Below are 24,426 nucleotides of genomic sequence, written 5' to 3'. Positions count from 1 at the left end.
AAATAATGGCATTTCTGGGATAGTTTATGGGAAAAACAAGGTCGAACATTTAAAATTGGGAATGTTTCAGAAAGCCCAGGGTGTACAGTATCCAAACAGTGCGTTCCTGCTGGGAAGTTAAACCACTTCATGCCAATTGAGTCTGTCAATCATCGTTTCACTTTTAGTTACTGTCTCTTATAATTTGGGAATATGTTATATTTCTACCACCTAAATATAACCTGTCAAGGTAGTCAAAGATCAGAGGAGGAGAAAGGATTTCCTTCTATACTAGTAACTAATGTTCAAAATCTTTTATCAAATTATGCTCTGTCTTTAGCTCTTTTCTAACTTGATTTGAGTGATTAGTATCACTGAGTCAGAAAATGTTACCTGTCATATATATTTGCAGACTGCCAATATGTATACATGTTTTTATATCATGATGGTTTCCTGAAAGTGATTTTAGCTACCCAGAAAAACTCAATAATCCCTAATCATATATATACAGTGCCTCCCTCATGGGTAAATATGTGGACTTTAACTTAAGAAGCTATTCTATATGTTGCATCACTATAAATTTTTTAGAAACATCTGCAGTTTTGCTCAGTCAGTCCATATGCTGCTATTAGTGAACTAAACCTTTTACTGTGTGAAGCCACAGAGATTCTGCAGGTGTTTGTTACAGCAGCAATCTTCCCTAATTAATAAACCCTCTATTATTTCTTATAGTATAAATAAGGTCAAAATACTATAACATTTTCACTTAGTGTTTAGACTCGGAATACCAGTAACTTTCGTGACAATGGAGATAAATATTTAAGTGTGTGTTAGAAGCATACTGAAGCTGAGGCTGAGAAAATTTTATGGCACAACAGAAGCAAGGATCAACGGTGCTCGCTGGTTGCCATTGAGTCATCTCTCAGGTGAATTCTGAATTCAATGAAGTATTTATGATTCAGCAAGAGAGTTGTTTAGCCAGGTTTGGAGAAATATCGTAAAGCATCTGTACTCAAGTTGTCAACTTTTCAAAGCAGTCCTGGACTGAGTTATTGAGAAAGCAAATATGGGGGGTGGGGAGTATGTTCAGTTAAAGCTTCTTTTTATCAATAGCTTGGCCACAAAGAAGTACACTCTTTAGTCCAAACGGATAAACACACACCTGGTACATCCGGACAGTTTCTCCTTGAAATTCTGTGTGGAGAACATGTTTACCATATGGACAGATGCAGCTTATTGTACTCTTCAACTACCTTGACTTTTCTAAAAACTACTCATTTTTTTAACCACTGTCCATGGCTTGATTCTCAAATATAACAAAGAAACTTAGATTTGACACTTGCTAATTTTAGTTTTCACTAAGCAGAAAAAACCCAACAATGCTTAATATTTTAATTCAAATAAATTATGTGAGGCTTTCAAAAGGGGCAATGACTAAATAAGTTGGTTGCAAAGAATATGAAATAAAATTAAATGCCTTAATTTCCTCCTCTTTAATAATTAAACTTAAGTCCACAAATATAATACTAGTGCCAAATGCAAGAAAATTTCATAGGATGTGAAAGCCTAGGATTCTCAGCATTGTTTTAATATATGAGTGTGCTATATAGAATTTCAGGAAAAAATCAAAAGATGTTAGTATTAAAACGAAGCCTCTGTCTTTGTATAGGGCTATTGCCAACTTCAAACAGTGCACCTGCCACAATGCAGGGGCACAACCACCTCTACAAAATGCTAAGGTGCCATCGTGACAGTGACTTGTCTCCATCCTGAGCTAACCTGACATGCTTCCAATATACACTAGCAGTATATAAAAACCAACTTTTCATAAGGAGCTCAAAGACAAAGAGGCACTGAGCACCTAGCATGCTGAACACACAGTTTCCTTCTCAACACAGCTGACCCGTGAACAACGCAGGCGTTAGGGGCGTGAACTCTCCACACAGCTGAAAATCTGCATATAACTTATGATCAGCAGGGCTTCTCCATCTGCAGTTCCTCATGGATTCAACTAACCTTGAATCGTGCAGTACTGTAGGATTTACTATTGGGAAAAAAGCCCCCTAAAAGTGGACCCTCGCAGTTAAAACTTGTGCTGTTCAAGGGTCAACTCCACATGTTTGCTAAGTGATGGATTTAAGATGCAAATACAAACTTTAGCCCACATTACTGGCTTTACTGATGTAGGTGTTTATGCCCTCATCATATTCCAAATGGAATTATGGCAACTAAAAAACATGCATAACATATCATAAAGATAAACTGAGAGTAAATAAGAAGAAAAGTTGCAACGGGATAAGTGAATAGGATGGAGCCAGTAAGCATGGATTTGACTACTTCATCTTCACTGTGGAAGATTTAAAAAGTACACATTAACTTTCTAATGAAGAACCATGTCATTTAATTTGTTGCAAATTTCTTTTCTGAAAGTATTCAGAATAAAAAATTGGATTTTGCCTAATGAAGAGTCTGGGAACTATGTTTTGGCTCAAGAAAACATTTTTAGTTCCAGAAATCACTGTTTAGGATAAACAACAGGTGAGGAGAAGGCAGTGCAGACTCTAGACTCAGGATCAGTAAACTCTCGGTGAGGCAGAGAACGAGTATCTTCACAGACTGACCTAGGCTGGAGGCAGGGGACAGTAATAAGTAAAAGTGTGCCTGAGAGATGTATTATGGAACCAAATGAACAAAAACCACAGGACATCTATATTTAAAACAAACAAAAACAACAGGCAGCATAAGCATAAACCACTCTATCTCAGACACCCCGAGAATTCACTTACCTATCGCTTGAGCTAAGGCTATGACAACTTCCTGGCAAGTTGTGACTTCGGTGACCCCACAAACAATCCTCTGAACTCCGTCCACCCATACTTTAAGTTCCATGGTGCCCCAGCCAGTCACCCAAGGGCCCTGAGACTGGTCATCAAGGCGTCAGGTCATGTCTCTGGCCATGAAAACACGGAAAAGGCAGAGTCTGTGTAGTCAGCTAAAAAGAGGAAAAAACATTTTTAATACAACAAATCTTACCATTTCTTCTAGTAAGTAAATGTTACCAGAGCAAATTTTAATATATCACAGTCCTACTACCATGAATGACCATGGGCTTACTTATTCACAGAACTGAACTTAGCAGTGTGACTACAACCATGACCACCTCTCATGACACCTCATGGTACTATTTCCACAATTAGAATATTAATCATAAAGTCACTCTCCACTGACCAAAGAAATCTTATTTACTTGACCAAGCCCTATTGCTCAACATACAAACTATTTTTTTTACAAAATTACTTCACTAGGATAATTTCTGAGGTTAAAAAAAAGAAAAAAAAAGTTTTTTGGTCATTTTAGGAATCACAAATAATTGAACCAGTTTCCACAGCCTTGCCAGCATCTGTTTGTTCCCTGTGTCCCTTGCCTCGCTCTCTTGGCCAAGGGACCGAGTGTTGTCTACACTACTGAAACTCCAACACCCAAGTGCAGCATAAGGTATAGGTGTGCAGAAAATATTAGCTGAAGGATATTGATTCCTTCATTGGCTGACAACTTGCCCATTTATGAACTGCTTGTCCTCTACCCATTTATTTAACTGGAGTTTTATAACTGTCTTAAACTGTTTTTTTTTTTAAACATCTTTATTGGAGTATAATTGCTTTACAACGGTGTGTTAGTTTCTACTTTATAACAAAGTGAATCAGTTATACATATACATATGTCTCCATATATCTTCCCTCTTGCGTCTCCCTCCCTCCCACCTTCCGTATCCCACCCCTCTAGGTGGTCAAAGCACCGAGCTGATCTCCCTGTGCTTTGCAGCTGCTTCCCACTAGCTATCTATTTTACGTTTGGTAGTGTATATATGTTCATGCCACTCTCTCACTTTGTCCTAGCTTACCCTTGCCCCTCCCCGTATCCTCAAGTCCATTCTCTAGTAGGTCTATGTCTTTATTCCCATCTTGCCCCTAGGTTCTTCATGACCATTTTTTTTCTTAGATTCCATATATATGTGTTAGAATACAGTATTCGTTTTTCTCTTTCTGACTTACTTCACTCTGTATGACAGACTCCAGGTCCATCCACCTCACTACAAATAACTCAATTTTGTTTCTTTTTATGGCTAAGTAATATTCCATTGTATATATGTGCCACATCTTCTTTATCCATTCATCTGTTGATGGACACTTAGGTTGCTTCCATCTCCTGGCTATTGTAAACAGAGCTGCAATGAACATTTCGGTACATAACTCTTTTTGAATTATGGTTTTCTCAGGGTATATGCCCAGTAATGGGATTGCTGGGTCCTATGGTAGTTCTATTTTTAGCTTTTTAAGGAACCTCCAAACGGTTCTCCATAGGGGCTATATCAATTTACATTCCCACCAACAGCGCAAGAGGGTTCCCTTTTCTCCACCTCCCCCAGCATTTATTGTAGATTTTTTGATGATGGCCATTCTGACTGGTGTGGATGATATCTCATTGTAGTTTTGATTTGCATTCCTCTAATGATTAATGACGTTGAGCATTCTTTCATGTATCTGTAGGCAATCTGTATATCTTCATTGGAGAAACGTCTATTTAGGTCTTCTGCTGATTTTTGGATTGGGTTCTTTGTTCTTTTGATATTGAGCTGCATGAGCTGCTTGTAAATTTTGGAGATTAATCCTTTGTCAGTTGCTTCACTTGCAAATATTTTCTCCCATTCTGAGGGTTGTCATTTTGTTTTTTTTATGGTTTCCTTTGCTGTAGAAAAGCTTTTAAGTTTCATTAGGTCCCATTTGTTTACTTTTGTTTTTATTTCCACTTCTCTAGGAGATGGGTCAAAAAGGATCTTGCTGTGATTTATGTCCCAGAGGGTTCTGCCTATGTTTTCCTCTAGGAGTTTTATAGTGTCTGGCCTTACATTTAGGTCTTTAATCCATTTTGAGTTTATTTTTGTGTATGGTGTTAGGGAGTGTTCGAATTTCATTCTTTTACATGTAGCTGTCTAGTTTTCCCAGCATCACTTACTGAAGAGGCTGTCTTTTCTCCATTGTATATTCTTGCCTCCTTTATCAAAGATAAGGTGACCATATGTGCATGGGTTTATCTCTGGGCTTTTGATCCTGTTCCATTGATCTATATTCTTGTTTTTGTGCCAGTACCATACTGTTTTGATTACTGTAGCTTTGTAGTATAGTCTGAAGTCAGGGAGCCTGCTTCCTCCAGCTCCGTTTTTCTTTCTCAAGATTGCTTTAGCTATTCGGGGTCTTTTGTGTTTCCATACAAATTGTGAAATTTTTTGTTCTAGTTCTGTGAAAAATGCCAGTGGTAGTTTGATAGGGATTGCATTGAATCTGTAGGTTGCTTTGGGTACTACAGTCATTTTCACAGTGTTGATTCTTCCAATCCAAGAACATGGTATATCTCTCCATCTGTTTGCATCATCTTTAATTTCTTTCATCAGTGTCTTATAATTTTCTGCATACAGGTCTTTTGTCTCCTTAGGTAGGTTTATTCCTACCTTTTATTCTTTTTGTTGCAGTGGTAAATGGGTGTGTTTTCTTAATTTCACTTTCAGATTTTTCATCATTAGTTTATAGGAATGCAAGAGATTTCTGTGCATTAATTTTGTATCCTGCTACTTTACCAAATTCATTGATTAGCTCTAGTAGTTTTCTGGTAGCATCTTTAGGATTCTCTATGTATAGTATCATGTCATCTGCAAACAGTGACAGCTTTACTTCTTCTTTTCCGATTTGGATTCCTTTTATTTCTTTTTCTTCTGTGATTGCTGTGGCTAAAACTTCCAAAACTGTGTTGAATAATAGTGGTGAGAGTGGACATCCTTGTCTTGTTCTTGATCTTAGTGGAAATGGTTTCAGTTTTTCACCATTGAAAACAATGCTGGCTGTGGGTTTGTCATATATGGCCTTTATTACGTTAAGTAAAGTCTCCTCTATGCCTACTTTCTGGAGGGTTTTTACCATAAAATGGGTGTTGAATTTTGTCGAAAGCTTTCTCTGCATCTATTGAGATGATCAAATGGTTTTTCTCCTTCAGTTTGTTAATATGGTGTATCACATTGATTGATTTGCATATATTGAAGAATCCTTGCATCCCTGGGATAAACCCCACTTGATCATGGTGTATGATCCTTTTAATGTGCTCTTGGATCCTGTTTGATAGTATTTTGTTGAGAATTTTTGCATCTAAGTTCATCAGTGATATTGGCCTGTAGTTTTCTTTCTTTGTAACATCTTTGTCTGGTTTTGGTATCAGGGTGATGGCCTCGTAGAATGAGTGTAGGAGTGTTCCCCCCTCTGCTATATTTTGGAAGAGTTTGGGAAGGATAGGTGTTAGTTCTTCTCTAAATGTTTGATAGAATTTGCCTGTGAAGCCATCTGGTCCTGGGCTTTTGTCTGTTGAAAGATTTTTAATCACAGTTTCAATTTCAGTGCTTATGATTGGTCTGTTCATATTTTCTATTTCTTCCTGGTTCAGTCTCGGAAGGTTGTGCATTTCTAAGAATTTGTCCATTTCTTCCAGGTTGTCCATTTTATTGGCATAGAATTGCTTGTAGTAATCTCTCATGAACCTTTGTATTTCTGCACTGTCAGTTGTTACTTCTCCTTTCTCATTTCTAATTCTATTGATTTGAGTCTTCTCCCTTTTTTTCTTGATGAGTCTGGGTACTGGTTTATCAATTTTATTTATTTTCTTAAAGAACCAGCTTTTGATTTTAATGATCTTTGCTATCGTTTCCTTCATTTGTTTTTCATTTATTTCTGCTCTGATCTTTATGATTTCTTTCCTTCTGCTAACTTTAGGGTTTTTTTGTTCTTCTTTCTCTAATTGCTTTAGGTGTAAGGTTAGGTTGTTTATTTGAGATGTTTCCTGTTCCTTAAGGTAGGATTGTATTGCTATAAACTTCCCTGTTAGAACTGCTTTTGCTGCATCCCATAGGTTTTGGGTCGCCATGTTTTCATTGTCATTTGTTTCTAGGTTTTTTTTTTTTGGCGGTACACAGGCCTCTCACTGTTGTGGCCTCTCCCGTTGCAGAGCACAGGCTCCGGATGCGCAGGCTCATTGGCCATGGCTCACGGGCGCAGCCGCTCCGCAGCATATGGGATCCTCCCGGACCGGGGCACAAACCCATGTCCCCTGCATCGGCAGGCGGACTCTCAACCAGTGCACCACCAGGGAAGCCCTCTAGGTATTTTTTGATTTCCTCTTTGATTTCTTCAGTGATCTCTTGGTTATTAAGTAGTGTATTGTTTAGCCTCCATATGTTTGTATTTTTTACAGATTTTTTCCTGTAATTGATATCTAGTCTCACAGCGTTGTGGTCAGAAAAGATACTTGATACGATTTCAATTTTCTTAAATTTACCAAGGCTTGATTTGTGACTCAAGATATGATCTATCCTGGAGAATGTTCCATGAGCACTTGAGAAGAAAGTGTATTCTGTTGTTTTTGGATGGTATGTCCTATAAATATCAATTAAGTCCATCTTGTTTAATGTATCATTTAAAGCTTGTGTTTCCTTATTTATTTTCATTTTGGATGATCTGTCCATTGGTGAAAGTGGGGTATTAAAGTCCCCTACTATGATTGTGTAACTTGTTTTCCCCTTTTATGGCTGTTAGTATTTGCCTTATGTATTGAGGTGCTCCTATGTTGGGTGCATAAATATTTACAATTGTTATATCTTCTTCTTGGATTGATCCCTTGATTACTGTGTAGTGTCCTTCTTTGTCTCTTGTAATAGCCTTTGTTTTAAAGTCTATTTTGTCTGATATGAGAATTGCTACTCCAGGTTTCTTTTGGTTTCCATTTGCATGGAATATCTTTTTCCATACCCTCGCTTTCAGTCTGTATGTGTCCCTGGGTCTGAAGTGGGTCTCTTGTAGACAGCATATATATGGGTCTTGTTTTTGTATCCATTCAGCCAGTCTGTGTCTTTTGGTGGGAGCATTTAGTCCATTTACATTTAAGGTAATTATTGATATGTATGTTCCTATTACCATTTTCTTAATTGTTTTGGGTTCGTTATTGTAGGTCTTTTCCTTCTCTTGTCTTTCCTGCCTAGAGAAGTTCCTTTAGCATTTGTTGTAAAGCTGGTTTGGTGGTGCTGAATTCTCTTAGCTTTTGCTTGTCTGTAAAGGTTTTAATTTCTCTGTCAAATCTGAATGAGATCCTTGGTGGGTAGAGTAATCTTGGTTGTAGGTTTCTCTCCTTCATCACTTCAAATATGTCTTGCCACTCCCTCTGGCTTGCAGAGTTTCTGCTGAAAGATCAGCTGTTAACCTTATAGGGATTCCCTTGTGTGTTATTTCTCCCTTGCTGCTTTTAATATTTTTTCTTTGTATTTAATTTTTGATAGTTTGATTAATGTGTGTCTTGGCGTGTTTCTCCTTGGATTTATCCTGTATGGGACTCTCTTTGCTCCCTGAACTGGATTAACTATTTCCTTTCCCGTATTAGGGAAGTTTTCAACTATAATCTCTTCAAATATTTTCTCAGTCCCTTTCTTTTTCTCTTCTTCTTCCGGGACCCCTATAATTCAAATGTTGGTGTGTTTAACGTTGTCCCAGAAGTCTCTGAGACTGTCCTCAATTCTTTTCATTCTTTTTTCTATATTCTGCTCTGCAGTAGGTATTCCCACTATTTTATCTTCCAGGTCACTTATCCGTTCTTTTGCCTCAGTTATTCTGCTATTGATCCCGTCTAGAGAATTTTAAATTTCATTTATTGTGTTGTTCATCACTGTTTGTTTGCTCTTTTGTTCTTCCAGGTCCTTGTTAAACGTTTCTTGTAGTTTCTCCATTCTATTTCCAAGATTTTGGATCATCTTTACTACCATTTTCTGAATTCTTTGTCAGGTAGACTGCCTATTTCCTCTTCATTTGTTAGGTCTGGTGGGTTTTTGCCTTGCTCCTTCATCTGCTGTGTGTTTCTCTGTCTTCTCATTCATCTTACTTTACGGTGTCTGGGGTCTCCTTTTCGCAGGAGGAGCTTCCCATTGCAGATTCATAGTTCCCGTTATTTTTGGTGTCTGTCCCCAGTGGCTAAGGTTGATTCAGTGGGTTGGGTAGGCTTCCTGGTGGAGGGGACTAGTGCCTGTGCTCTGGTGGATGAGGCTGGATCTTGTCTTTCTGGCGGGCAGGTCCACGTCTGGTGGTGTGTTTTGGGGTGTCTGTGGCCTTATTATGATTTTAGGCAGCCTCTCTGCTAATGGATGGGGTTGTGTTCCTGTCTTGCTTGTTGTTTGGCATAGGGTGTCCAGCACTGCAAATACTCATTCATCTTCTAACTGTCTTCAATTTAAGAGTTATTCTAATAATGTAAACTTGTTTTTAACTTGCTGTGTTTCCCCAGTGTTTAATATTTTGTTTAGGTGCATTATAGGTGAAGCAGAAAATTGTGCATTCTCATATGGTCAAACAATATCCCTTGATTTTATACTACTGATTAGAATGTTATTATTAGCCTAGTAAAAATCAATTACACACAATTCTTGTTTCTGTGGGTTTTTAAAATCTCAACACTTCCTGTGTTAATAAATCTTTAATCAATCTATGATTGCTTGCCCATTGTCCTGTGATCTTCCTATTTTTTTGCTGTTTTTAAAAAAGAATGTTAAAGTTTATGAGATGTAATAAACATTGATTTAATTAAGGAAAACAGTTAAATGTGTTTAATGGTTTACAATGGCACTGGCATTTCAGAATTATTTAAAAACGTATTTAAAAAACAATACAAACTTTTCCTATAAAATAGTATTTACTACAAATAGTAACTTAGTCCTTTTACATTCTGTTAAAGGACCTAAGACAGTTTGAGGGTACCTGGTCACCTGGGTAGATGAGTCAGAACACATGTGCGATGCATGAGAATAAACCTAATTACTTTATCCAGGGAAGGTACAAAAACACTTCTTGTTGGGACTTCCCTGATGGTCCAGTGGTAAAGAATCTACCTGGCAATGCAGGGGACATGGGTTCAATCCCTGGTCGGGGAACTAAGATCCCGTATACTGAGGGGCAACTAAGCCCATGCGCCTCAACTAGAGAGCCTGCATGCTGCAAACTACAGAGCCCACACACTCTGGAACCCACGTGTCAGAACTAGAGAGAAGCTCCCACGCCACAACGAAAGATCCCACGTGCTGCAACTAAGACCCGACGCAGCCAAAAATAAATAAAACAAACAAATAAATAATAAGTAAGTCTTAAAAGAAATCTTTTTGTCATGCTGTAATTTCCCAGAGTGCTGCTTCAGCTCTCTCTGCTTCCACTGCAGTGCCAAGGCGGCTTCACTAAACCCCCTTTATGCCCAGAGGGAGGACCATCTGCCCCCAGCAAGCTGATTCCCAAACTGTGTTCCTCAGTTAGGAAATCTGTAAGATGTTAAATTTCTGGGGGAAAAGGTCTCCAAGTCCGAGGAAATGTAAGAAGTCCAGTAAACAGAGTTTAAAAAGTTCCTTTGCTGCTAGAGTTCTTTGAGCATTATATAGGCTGGTGTGCACTCCAAGTGTCAAATAAGAGGTTTATGTGCTACTGTCCCTAATCCATTTAGAGAACATTTAAGGAAAGGAAACATAAGAGTTCTGACTTAAAATAAGATTTGTTTCCTTCTCTGCTAGGCACTCTATTTACTAAAAATAGAATATGTATTATTCTTTCTTGGGATAAGTTAAGATGAAAAAACTGTCAAACATTAATATATTGTGTTAAATTAATATATTAAAATTAAATTGTTTTATTAAAAAGAAAAGCAGCTGAATTTTTAAAGCTGAATTAAAGTTTATTTAATACATAGTCCCTTATGTTTCATTAAAAGATTAAACTTGGACCTTTCAACTTAAAAGCTTTCGCACATCAAAGGAAACCACTGACAAAACAAAAAGACAACTTACTGAATGGAAGAAAATATCTGCAAATGATATGACATAAAGGATTAATATCCAACATATATAAATAGCTCATACAACTCAACATCAAAAAAACAAACCACCCAATTAAAAAATGGGCAGAAGAACTGAATAGACATTCTTCCAAAGAGGAAATGCAGATGGCCAATAGGCCCATGAAAAGATGCTCAACATCACTAATCATCAGGGAAATGCAAATCAAAACCACAGTGAGATATCACCTCACACCTGTCAGAATGGCTATCATCAAAAGGAACACAAGTAACAAATTGTTGGCGAGGACGTGGAGCAAAGGGAACCCTCCTGCACTGTTAGTAGGAATGTAAACTGGTGCAGCCACTGTGGAAAACAGTGTGGAGGTTTCTCAAAAAAACTAAAAATAGAACTACCATATGACCCAGCAATTCCACTTCCGGGTATACATCCAAAAAACCCCAAAACACTAATTCGGAAAGATACATGCACCCCAATATTCATAGCAGCATTATTTACAATAGCCAAGATATGGAAGCAACCTAAGTGTCTATCAACAGATAAATGGATAAACAAGATGTGGTATACACATCCAGTGGACTACTACTCAGCCATAAAAAATGACGAACTTCTTGCATTTGCAGCAACATGGATGGACTTGGAGGGTATTAGGCTAAGTGAAATTAGAGAAAGACAAATACTATATAATATCACTTATATGTGGAATCTAAAAATTACAATAAACGAGTGAATATAACAAAAAAGGAGACTCACAGATACAGAGAACAAACTAGTGGTTACCAGTTGGTGGGGGGCAATATAGGAATGGGGGAGTGGTCAGTACAAACTATGGAGTGTAAGATAGTCTCAAGGATGTGCTGTACAACACGGGGAATATAGCCAATATTTTGTAATAACTGTGGATGGAAAGTAACCTTTAAAATTGTACAAAAATTTTAAAAATTAAAATAAAAAAGTAAACACCATTATTTTAAAAAAGATATTAAACTTGGGAAACCTAACACAAAAGACAGCAGATCTCATTAAAAGTTCTCCCCACCCCCCAAGAAACCTATATTATTTCAAGAAACTTATTATTAAGGCTCATTATTAAGTTCCATTAAGGTTTTAGTATACCATCACTTTTTTTTTTTTTTTTTTTTTTGCGTTACGCGGGCCTCTCACTGTTGTGGCCTCTCCCGTTGTGGAGCACAGGCTCCGGATGCGCAGGCTCAGCGGCCATGGCTCACAGGCCTAGCTGCTCCGTGGCATGTGGGATCTTCCCAGACCGGGGCACGAACCCGTGTCCCCTGCATCGGCAGGCGGACTCTCAACCACTGCGCCACCAGGGAAGCCGTATCCTCACATTTTTTCCTATCTGCATTATCACCATGTCACCTTGAACGTTTAATCATTAAGTGAATACAAATGAACATAAAACACATATACATCTGTTCAATATTACAGAGTATAGTAATGCTGTGGGAAAACACTGAGAATAATACTGTTTAGTTAATATAAACTTGCAGGGTATTTATCCTCTTGAAAAGAGACTTCCTACCACGGCTCATCACAGAGAAGATCAGCATCTGCGTTTTTAACACCACTAACAATATCTTTCAAAGTTGAATCCTTAAGGAGGGTAAGAAATGCCTTTATGGATCAGATCAGTGAACCACGTGGTCCAAACTTTTACTACAGGAGGGCCACTTTTTTTAGAATATGGCTTCTGTCAAGGTTGGGGCTACATTGACAATCATCCCTCCCTTCCCTTACGATCAGGGTTATTCATGAAAGTCATTTGAAGAATATGTCTTCCCAGCAGAAGCCCCTAGTACTCTCTTTCAGAAGCTGTGACCCTGTTCTTGCCTTTATACCCTCCGAGTCTGACTCCCAATTTCTGCTCCCAGCCTCAGAACTAGACTAGAGGGGAAAATGGAAGGCCTACACTGTAGGTGCGCGTGGTGGATTGGTCATCATTGGAACTAAGGACTCAGGAAGCAGAAGGGCTTTGGCATCTCAGTTGGAATTTGGAATACATTTTTCCATGGAAACCTACCTATTTTGTAGGTAGAAGTAAGGTTCTACTGCAAGGGTATTAACAGAGTTCAGTTATTGTCATTGTGAGGTTTCTATATTCAAACCACTATTATTTTAATCATTTTTATAATGAAGAACTAGGTTTATACAGTAACATGCTACTGGGAAACAAGTGTTCTTTTAGCCAAGAATCATTTATTATCTTAAAAGTCTATTGGACCCATGCACTGACAGTCAATTAATCTATGACAAAGGAGGCAAGAATATACAATGGAGAAAAGACAGTCTCTTCAACAAGTGGTGCTGGGAAAGCCAGACAGCTACACGTAAATCAATGAAATTAGAGCATTCCCTCACACCATATACAAAACTAAACTCAAAATGGTTTAAAGACCTAAATATAAGACATGACATCATAAAACTCCTAGAAGAGAACATAAGCAAAATATTCTCTGAAACAAACTGTAGCAGTATTTTCTTAGATCAGTCTCCCAAGGCAAAAGAAATAAAAGCAAAAATAAACAAAGAAAACCTAATCAAACTTAAAAGCTTTTGCACAGCAAAGGAAACCATGAACAAAAGAAAAAGACAACCTACAGACTGGGAGAAAATATCTGAAAATGATGCAACTGACAAGGGGTAAATTTCCAAAATGTACAAACAGCTCGTACAACTCAATATGAAAAAAACAACACAATCAAAAAATGGGCAGAAGACCTAAATAGCTATTTCTCCAAAGTAAGCATACAGATGGACCACAGGCACAGGAAGAAATGTTCCACACAGCTAATTATTTGAGAAATGCAAGCCAAAACCACAACAGGGTATCGCCTTACACCAGTCAGGATAGCTATCATCAAAAGGTCTATAAATAATAAATGCTGGAGAGGGTGTGGAAAAAAGGGAACCCTCATACACTGTCGGTGGGAATGTAAATTGGTACAGCCACTATGGAAAAGAGTATGAAGGTTCCTTAAAAAACAAAATAGAGTTACCATAAGATCCAGCAATCCTACTTCTGGGTATATATCTGGAAAAAATGAAAACACTAATTGGAAAAGACACATGCACCCCCATGTTCGTTGCAGCACTATTTACAATAACCAAGACATAGAAACAACCCAAATGCCCATCAACAGATGACTGGCTTAAGAAGATATGGTATACATATATACAATGGAATATTACTCAGCCATAAAAAAGAACAAAATTGCCATTTGCAGCAACATGGATGGACCTAGAGAATATTATACTTAGTGAAGGAAGTCAGACAGAGAAAGACAAATACCATATGATATCACTTATATGTGGAATCTAAAAAGTAATACATTGTGAGTCTACATACAAAATAGAAACAGACTCACAGACATAGAAACCAAACTTATGGTTACCAAAGGGGAGAGGAAGGGAGGGAGAGACAAATTACGAGTATGGGGTTAACAGATACAAACTACTGGGAATTCCCTGGCGGTCCAGTGGTTAGGACTCCACGCTTCCACTGCAGGGGGCATGGGTTCAATCCCTGGTCGGGAAACTTAGATGCCTCATGCAACGTGGTGCAGCCACAAAACAAAAACAAAAACAAAAACAAAAACAAAACAAAACAAAAAAACAAAGTACTATACATAAAATAGATAAGCAACAAGGATTTACTGTATAGAGCAAGGAATTATATTCAGTATCTTATAATAACCTATAACGGAATATAATCTGAAAAAAAATAACTGAATCACTTTACTGTACACCTTAAACTAACACAATATTGTAAATCAACTATACTTCAATTAAAAAAAATGTCTATTGGAATTAAGCACCTGCATTTGTGGAGACATGTTCCCCCAAGACCAGTGCTTTAGTAAAGTAATTTATTCAATCCTCATTTGTGGATTCCTTATTTGTGAATTCATCCACTCACTAAAATTTATTTGTAACCCCCAAATCAATACTTGTGGCACTTCCATGGCCATTCACAGACATGAAAAACTGGAGTTGCCTGACCTACACATTCCCAGCTGAGGTTGGACAAAATCAGTGCTCTGTCTTGCTTCAGCTTCCATGCTGTCAACAAGTGTCTTTCCTCAGTCTATTTAGTGCCATGCTTTGCATTTTTGTAGTTTTTGTTGGTGACTTCACTGTTAAAACCAGTTGCCAAGTACTGTGCAGAAGTGCTGTCTAGGGTTCCTAAGGGCAAGAAGGCTGTGATGTAACTTAGAGAAAAATAAGCTTTGTTCAGGCATGTGTTATAGCGCTGCTGGCTGTGAATTCAGTGTTAGTGAATCAGTATATTAAATGAAGTGTCTTTAAATGGAAAAACACATAAGACAAGGTGATATTTGATCAGTTGATGAAACTGTTGTGACCAAAGACTCTTGCAAATGATGAGAATTGACTGTGTATCTCTAAATGGTATAACTTCCGTATGATGGCAATCATCAAGCTCCTGAGCAAATCCCATCATTCCCTGGACACTACACACAAGCATACAGGTGGCTTATTGCCAATTTTAACATTTCCTTCATTGTTAGTTTCGCTCAAGATCTGACGTTATTGCATATCAAAGAATTCTTTGTAAAAACAGTATACAGATAAACTGGGTTATAATAAAATCTTCACAATCAAGCTAGTTACTTTAATTAAGTCAAATATTGATGCTAGCCCCCAGTTCTTTCTGCATCATTGAGAAGAGATTCGCACAATGAACGCGATATATTCTGAATACTTATTAGAACTACTAATAATCAGATACTAAAATTCTCCTTTGTGTAGAAAACTGGTAAAAAAAAAAAACAACTACTAAAGGGAGATTACATGATCTCATTCTAAAACTAATTTGATGTGGGAATTAAATGAAGTTATGTAGAATAACTGCTACCAACTAAAAAAGCATTAACTTTTTAATGTTTAAATATTACTGATGTAAGGAAAAAAATGTCTAGGGGTACCTGCTGCCTACCTGTAGAAATGGGAAAGGAACTGAAGATGAAAAACAACCTGGAGAGCATGAGAGGATGAAGCACAACGTGAGAGAGGAGAGAGAGTGAAAATACATTAGGAAAAAAAGAGGCGATGAGAAACCAGAATTTGGCAGATACGGGTAATGGTTTTTGGAAAACTGCCTCAGATGCCAGGCATAGGTTACCTGCCCCTGAACTGCAATGTTCAGATTATGCATGTTTGACACTCTTGTTCTGTATTTTGGAAACTCAGTTAAACGTAAGTTGCTTTTATCAAGACCATTATTTTGCTATAACGCAGTTCTGCAAATGGTGTCACAGAAATGGGTTGTTACAAAAAGGTACACGATGTCAAAAGCAGTGCTAAGGAAGATGACCTTAGTAATAAAAATAAGAGCCTCCCAAAATGAATTCTTGAGAACAGCAGTCCTGAGAGATGCACCATGGGGAAATAAGGTTCCCCAGTCCAACAATTTCGAGAAACATTTCATAACATGTCATCTCTGGGAGGCAATGCACAGCAAGATAAAGGTTCTGATACCCCAGGGTAGAGAAATTGGTCAAACCCTGTTAAACTTACTCAGTGACTCAGCATGGCAGGTGGGGGAGTGGAAGGGGGCACAATGCCTATAAAATATGTTTTATACTATAGGATGCAAACTTCTTTTAGAAAATTTGCCTATATGTAAAAATAAGATTTCTACCAGCCCTTTAATGTATTTTGAGGCACTGAGAAGTAGTGATGGATACACTGTTTGAAGTCTTACTTGCAGGAACAATATAGAACAAATGAGAATATTTAATAGAACCCTAGCTTTCTCTTTTGCTTATACAAAGAGTCTTCATTGCCACGATAAAGCATCTCTTCTAAAAATGGGTTTTATATTTTTCTTTTCAGGGACCTGTCTAGATCATAGGATTTTTCTTTAATAGTATGTTTTTAGAAGTTCTCAAAGCTAAGCAGTATGTGCATATTAACTATTAAATCCAATAAACCCATGCTCTTTCCTCTATTACTCATCATCCTCAGATCACAGCATTCAAACACATGCAACGAGCTAACATGTCCCAAATATTACAAGTGCACATGACCACTCCACAACCATGGCGAGGAATGGCATGAGCACCAACCATCTGCCAAGCACAGTGTATTGTGTCTCATTTATTCCTCACAGCACAATTCAGTGAGTTAGGTATCACTGGCCTCATTTTAAAGGTGAGAAGAGTGAGTCTCAGAGAGCTTAAATAACTAACTCTCCCAAGGTCACGAACCTTGTAATTTGGGGGCACATATTCAAAACTGGGGTGAATAAAGAAACTAAGGAATGAGTTAAGGCAGGCTTCTCTAAAAGGACTCACTGTACCTAAATAAGTGTTCTTAAAATGTCCTAAATTATACTAAGAAAACTCATCTATCGCCTCCTGGAAATTTACTTCTATTAATAAACAACAATCAGACAGTAGGTATGAACTTGCCATTCCAGGAGAAAGAGAAGAGGTAAACCAACTAAATCGTGCTAAGAAACTACAGTTTTAATTCAGAGAACCTATGATAAATAAATGCTCATGCCAGCAAAATGAGTGTCTCATGGTCAGATTCATTTTTCAGTGCCAACAAATTATTCCTCCAGTTTTGGAAAATTATGTCCATATTTATTTTACAGAGGCCTAAATAAAATATGTTTGCATATTTGGGTTAATTTTTAACTCTTGCCTTTAATATTAAGCAAAGCTTCTTAGAGATTTCCGGCATTTTCTTTAAGTTCACACCATTAAAAACTACTTCCTGGAATAAGCCATTTTTTCCAAGGGACCATTGATTTAGTGGAGACAGCATTTACCAAGGTTCAAATCCTGAGTCTATTACTTAAGATGCATAACTTTTCAAGTGGCATGCATGAGAAATAGAATGCCTTTAAAAAAAATGTACCTAGTGCGGGGCTTGGCTCAAAGTGTAAATTCAATAAAAGTTTGTTCTGTGTATGGAAGTAAAAATTATAACTTTCAAAAATTAGAAACTTCTTTTCCTGAAGGAAAAAATCAATAGAAAAGGGACAGTTTGGAAACATTTTTATTTTAATAAGAGCACCTGAAAATAAAGACATTTTAGATTATGACACCGTGTACCTAAGAGCAGCCAACACTCTCAAAGTTTTTAAATGGAGATTAGAAATGATAATTGGGATTAGCACCCATATTAAAAAATTTCAATTGCATCTGGTATAATCATGATACAAATCAAGTTAAAGTTATTGATATGAAAATATTGATCCTTCTACTAAGAACCATCTTTTTTAAAAAAATAAACTTTTAAAATAAATATAACTAGTAACTTTACTTTTTTTATTTAGCATCAAATTTAGTGTTAGAAGAACCATTATTTTCAGTTGAGTTTCTGATTCAAAGCTCATCTCCAGATAGCTTATGGACAATCATATTTTTCTAAATCACATATAATGTTAAACCTATATCTATGATTTTGAAATGGAGACTTCTTCCATACCCAGAGGTGTAAACCAACATGTCACAGAGCAGTATCAAAAATCTTTTGGGAGTACAGTACTTCATCAGGACAGTACTTATTTCTGAACTAACAATCTGAGTAAATTCTGACCTGTCAATTAAAGCTCTGAGCAGAAATACAGGATTTCTATGTAATAATTATAACTTAAGAAAAAGCAAAATCTTTACAGTTACCCATTTTAGAGAATAGAGAGATATATTTCCAGTAACCAAAGCTAATCTCAACAGCAAGTTCTTATTCAAAATAATTCCTTTTAGTAATCTAATACTAACTGACACCACCAGAAAGTCATTTATTCCCTAGTCCCCTCAAAATGGTTACCATTTGTAAAATCATTCTGATACCCCATGGAAATACAAGGACATGTTTATTAGATTGAATTCTTCTTTGGGTTCTGGCTGACAGAACACTGATAAAGGAAGTGTTTTGCTTGGACATTTAACCTGGAAACCCATACCTTGAAAAGGGTAACAGGAGAACAAGGCATGGAGAGGCCAGGGAGGGTGTCATGAGACAATGGCCACTCGGTGGGTCTGAAGGGATGTCATAAAAGTGATGGAAATGAACCAAGGCCAACACATAAAAATGAGCAATTCAGTCTAGGTCAGGGCCTCCAAAAGCCCCTACAGCCCTCACTGTCAGCCAATTCATGATGGTCAAAATCTCTCTAGTGGTAATAACCCTGAGTCAGCTTTAACTGGAATGCCACCACTCCACAGGAATGCTCCTAACCATAACACGTGCATCTTTCTTCTTTTTTTCCTGCTATTCCAGCCCTGCTGTATTCTTCTTTCCAAGTCACAAGCCTACCAAAATCACTCAAAAATAATTTGGCTCCATATGGTCAAAGTTCAAAGGAAGCTGTGGATTCCTTACACCTAGAGAGGTCAGGGAGGGATGGGCACATGATGGTACTTCCTCCAGAGAGATAAAGGTCACTCATTTCATAGAGTTCACTGAAGCCAAATGGATAAGATATCTTTTCTTTCGGAGATAGCAATCTGCTGGCCAACAACTAGTATAATAATTTCACTGTACACGGAAGGCTGAGGTCTAGACAAATTTTATCATTCGACCAAGGTCACGTGGATGGATGTTAGCCAATCTTTGGAATAATACTAATTTAGATTATTCTGAAAACTGAAATTAAATGATTAAACTTAATTAAGTGCCCAGTACAGAAGATGTTGAGGGAGTTGCTCTTGTAAAGAACTCTAATGAAAACGGACCATAAAATGGGGGTTGCCACTGACATAGGAACATTGGCATGAAAAAAATTATGTGTTGCTTGTTCTTGCTAATTTTCTTAAATTTTCATGGAAGGTGGACCTTACAACTTGATTTTATTGGTACAAAATCTAAGTAAAAAATACAAAAATAATGTACCATTGGGTTCCATTTCTTGCTGCAGTATTATTTTAAAAAAGGAACATAAAAAGCCATCTGTTTTCCAATTACATCTTCTGTTGGTGTTCCAGTCTACCTTGTGGCCCTTTAGAGAAAGCTGCAGGCATACGTGTAGTGCCAAGTTCTGTGATGGTTTAACTCCCGTTGAGCTTCCAGGACTGGGAAAGATATCACACTCTCCAAGTCTTAATGTGAAAAACCCTGAATTCTGGCATCAATTAAATCATGCTTTTTACTACATATGCTATTTCATGGCTCTCTTTCATTGGAAAACTGGCAGTGAGCAATAATGTTATAAAGTATTTCTACTAAAAAAAATTACTGAAAACTTGGTGACATTTTAAAAGATAGATGTAAGTACAAATAGATTTGTGTTATTGCTCCGAGAGCAGATATACTTTGGTACCTTGATTGTAAACCAAACCCTTCAAATGGAAACATGTTTTTGTTACTTAATCTAGCAACAACAATAATAAACAGCTAACAGGTATTGAATTCTACTATGTGACAGATGCAATGTTAACTGTGTATATATATATTTATATGTACTTTATATATTATAATATACGTGTGTGTATAAAATTTTATTTAATCCTTCTGATACTCATCTATAGCTCTGTGTGACATGACTTATCATGAAACAAGTGAGGAAACTGGGGTATAGAGGAATCAGTAACTCGGCCAGAGTCACTCAGCCAGCAAGTGATATTAAATTATGTTCAAAACTTTATAGCATCCATTCAGGTATAAGGAATCTATTTCCTTAATTTAGTATTTATGACATTCTACAATGAAACCCACTGTTTTACTTAACAGAAAAATAAATGTATTTTTCATCTACAGACTTCTCACTCATAATATCATAAATATCAAGCCCATTAATTCTGACAAGCCCATCCTTACAGTTACGATGAATTAAGTTCACAAACTTTTCAACAAAACATTGTCTTGACTAATGACTACAGGGGTGACTTTAAATAGGCAAACTTTATATATCAAATGTGTTCCTTTCCAGGTATATATTTCTAAGCTAAATTAGTATGTAAACATTTCAAAGCCAAAATAAAATACTTCGGGGAGGAAAGAGTAATAAAATAAACATATAAAATTAAGGAAAAAGTGAGCACCCGACTTTCTTTGACTGACGGTCAAAGTGGCTGCTAGACTATAAACCTTTCTACTAACTTCAGTTTTAAGAGTTAATTAACACAGTATAGAAAGGGTAACAGTTGGTCTTTCTTAAATACAAATTGGATCCCACACTCCTGCTCAGAACCCTCCAATGGCTCTCCACGCACTGCCATCAGGACCTGGCTGACAGTGAGGGACTATAGGGGCTGCTGGAGGCCTTGACTAGACTGAATTGTTCACTTCTGTGTGTCGGTCTTAGTTTGTTTCCATCACTTTTATGACACCCCTTCGTACCAACCAAGTGTCCACTGTCTCATGCCACCCATGGCTCCCTGGCTTTTCCGTACCTTCTCCTGCGACCAGCTGATTAAAGTACTAAATGCTTTAAGAGTATGGAAGGCAGAAATTATATTTGGCAAAATTAAACATGCTTGATCCCTAAGAATCTTTGTTAAACTAGAACTATTTCAACTCACAGAAAATTTCAAATGTATCCATTCAAACAATTTGAAAAGGTAGTTTTCCCTTACTCTTTAAGAGCCAGAAATAATTCTGCTTACTCTACATATTTCCTGAAGAAAATGTAAGTCAGTTATATAATGAAATCCCTAGATGATATGCAAAAATAGCTGCATCTTTTGGTGATATTTTAAAGTACAGGCATACCTCACAGATCTTGTGGGTTTGGTTCCAGACCACTGCAATAAAGTAAATATCTCAATAAAGTGAGTCTCACCAAGTTTTTTGGTTTCCCAGTACATATAAAAGTTTTATTATATTGTAGTCTATTAAGTGTGTAATAGCATTATCTCCAAAAAAAACAAACCTTACTTAAAAAATACTTTATTGCTAAAAAATGCTAACCACCATCTGAGCCTTCGGTGAGTCTAATCTTTTTGTAATAGCAAGATCAAAGATCACCAACCACCATAGCGAATATAATAATAATGTAAAAGTTTGAAATATTGCAAGAATTACCAAAATGTGACATAGAGACATGAAGTGAGCAGATGTTGTTGGAAAAATGGTGGCAATAGACTTGCTCGATGCGGGGTTGCCACAAAACTTCCATTTGTAAAAAACCACAATATGTAGGAAGGGCAATAAAACGGGGCATGCCTGTAATAGGTATTTTCCATGTAGCGAAATTCTAATAGAGTTTATTCCGTGTAATGAAACAAATAATGCTATTCCATAATGTTCCACACTTTATTCTTCACACTGTCTTTAGTTGCCACTCTCTTTAAAGAGATACTCTGTGCTGCTCTGCATTTAAGCTGGGGAAGTTTGGGGCTTCAAATAATCCAGGAAGTGCTGTGTTGCTATATGAGCATTCAATATTATTTGAAAAGATAGATGCTAATTTTGAGACGTGCACTGTGAAATTTCAGGGCAAAAGACGTGATATTTATTGTAAACATCATTAGTGATGCCGACTAAAATGGTCCTCTACTTGACAATGTTCTATTTAGAGAACTGGGCTTAGGCCTAGTCCCTGCCCTTTACTGAAACTACAGTGTCAAGGTGAAGATGGCTGTGACTGGTCAATCAGCTGTCAGATGCAATGAGGAAAGCTATACGTTTAACCTTGAGCACATGAATAAATATAAATGGCTCAACTGTAGGGTGCAGCAACTAAAGCAATTAACTTTAAAATCCTAGTACGCTTTCCAAGTTAAACTGCTTGTTTAAGGGGGAAAAGGCCCCTAGCTTTTTATGTTCAAATAAATTTATTTGCATTTCATTAGTATATCTGGTTTCCACAATGTGTTTACATTTCATCAAGCCCTACATGTTCAGAGTAGAGAGCAAAGCTCAAGCACTGCTAATCCAGCAGTTATCCTGGTGAAGGTCACTTGCAGAAGTATCACCCCATGGAACAAAATGGGTCAAAAAAATGCGGCCAAGGACTACTCCAGCAGTCACTAAAACCCACCCCCTGCCTCAGTGAGGGAAGTAGCAGCAAGGTAATAAGTCACTACTTAGAAGGGAGCTGGGAATGGTACTGCAGCTGAGAAAAGTGGATTTTTGAAGAAGCAGTTTAACTAAAGTATAACATACTACAGAAAAATTCAGCAATTTTAAGTGTGATGAATTTTCACAAGGCAAACACACTTGTCTAGTCACTTCCAAGATCAAGAAGAAGACCTCTCCTAGTCCTGACCCCTCCCTGAAAGGACCTCTATCATCACAGACTAGTTTTGCCTGGTTTGGGATTTAGTATAAATGGACTATATCATGTGAAGTGGTGCCTGGTTTCTTTGGTTGACAGTATGCTTGCTGAGCTTCATCCACGTTGCTGTTCACAGCAGGTACTTCATTCTTTCTCACTGCAGTAGGGATTCCCCATTGTACAAATATACCACAATTTATTCATCAGTCCTCTGTTGATGGACAGCATGGTTGTTTCCAATTTGGGGCTCTTACAAACAATACTGCATAGCTTGGAGCGGAGTTGCTCCGGTTTGCAACTGCCTGCCAAATGATCCCTCTGCCTTCCTCCTGGCTCTCCCCCTGCACATCCATTTTACACATTATTGCTACAGAAGATCTTTCTTAAACACAAATTTGATTCCATACTCCTGCTTAGAGTCCTCTAATGGCTCGCCACTGCCCTCAGGGTACCGCCTCTTGATCATGTCGCCCTTGTGCCAAAACATTTCAGTTCTTTGGATACATCATTCTCTCAAGAATCTTTGCCCTGCATATGCTGCTCTCCTTCCTTGGAAAATGCTTCTGATTCCTGCATATCCTTCAAGCTCATTTTAATCTCCTTCCAGGCATCTTTCCCCAGTCTTTCGGCCCCTGTTCTGATCTGATGGCGTCCACTCTTCCCTGTGCTTCCAAATCACTGTTTTGGTTTTACCGTGGCAGCTCTCAAAGCGCTTATCTGCCTAACTCCTCTGATTCTCCTCCTACCCCCTTGAACCCTTCAGCACAGTGACTGACACATAGTGGATGCAACATATGTGTTTGTTGCATAACACAGGTGCTAACTGCACAGCACAGAGACAACAGTTTACATTTTATTGGGGAAAAAAAGCACAGTTCTAGTGAGAAAGTGTAAGTGTGAACTGAGAGGTGATAAAATTGGCATTCAAGTATTTTAAGCCAAGTAAAGCCCTACAGTGTGGATTTAAACTCTGGAATAAAGGTTAAACCTTACCATTAATGATGCTACTGTGAATATTAAACTACATTGTAAAATTCTTAAATATATCCCAAGGCAATACCTAGAGAAGGAATACTGTTGTTGTAATCTACAATTTGTGACTTCTGAAATAAAACATTTAATTTAAATAATTTGAGGGATATTAATTTTTAAATACTCAGTGAAAGGAAATGTGCAAGTAAATCATACTTATGAAAGAGTAGATAGAAAAATGATTGTAAAAAATAATGTCTAATGTTCAGAAATGGGAAAAAAAATCAGTGTAGTATAAAACTCTCCTGACACAGCTCTTTCTCAACACCTTATCACTTAAGCAAAGCTTCTCCCT

At 37.4% G+C, this 24,426-nt stretch overlaps 1 protein-coding gene across 5 annotated transcripts in view; it reads right to left on the bottom strand.

The window, feature by feature from the left end:
* The window catches only part of RASSF8 (Ras association domain family member 8), a 131,062-nt gene that overhangs the window by 11,935 nt on the left and 94,701 nt on the right, over positions 1-24,426 (bottom strand). For all 5 annotated transcript variants that reach the window (XM_060112603.1, XM_060112602.1, XM_060112604.1 and 2 more), the window contains one exon: positions 2,766-2,971. In XM_060112603.1, coding sequence (XP_059968586.1) covers positions 2,766-2,868 — 103 coding nt within the window. In that variant the 5' untranslated portion in view covers positions 2,869-2,971. The remainder of the gene's footprint in view (positions 1-2,765; positions 2,972-24,426) is intronic.

The sequence above is a fragment of the Mesoplodon densirostris genome, chromosome 11 (assembly GCF_025265405.1).
Source record: "Mesoplodon densirostris isolate mMesDen1 chromosome 11, mMesDen1 primary haplotype, whole genome shotgun sequence".
Classification (NCBI taxonomy): Eukaryota; Metazoa; Chordata; class Mammalia; order Artiodactyla; family Ziphiidae; genus Mesoplodon; species Mesoplodon densirostris.
This window is presented reverse-complemented; position numbering and strand designations above follow the sequence as displayed.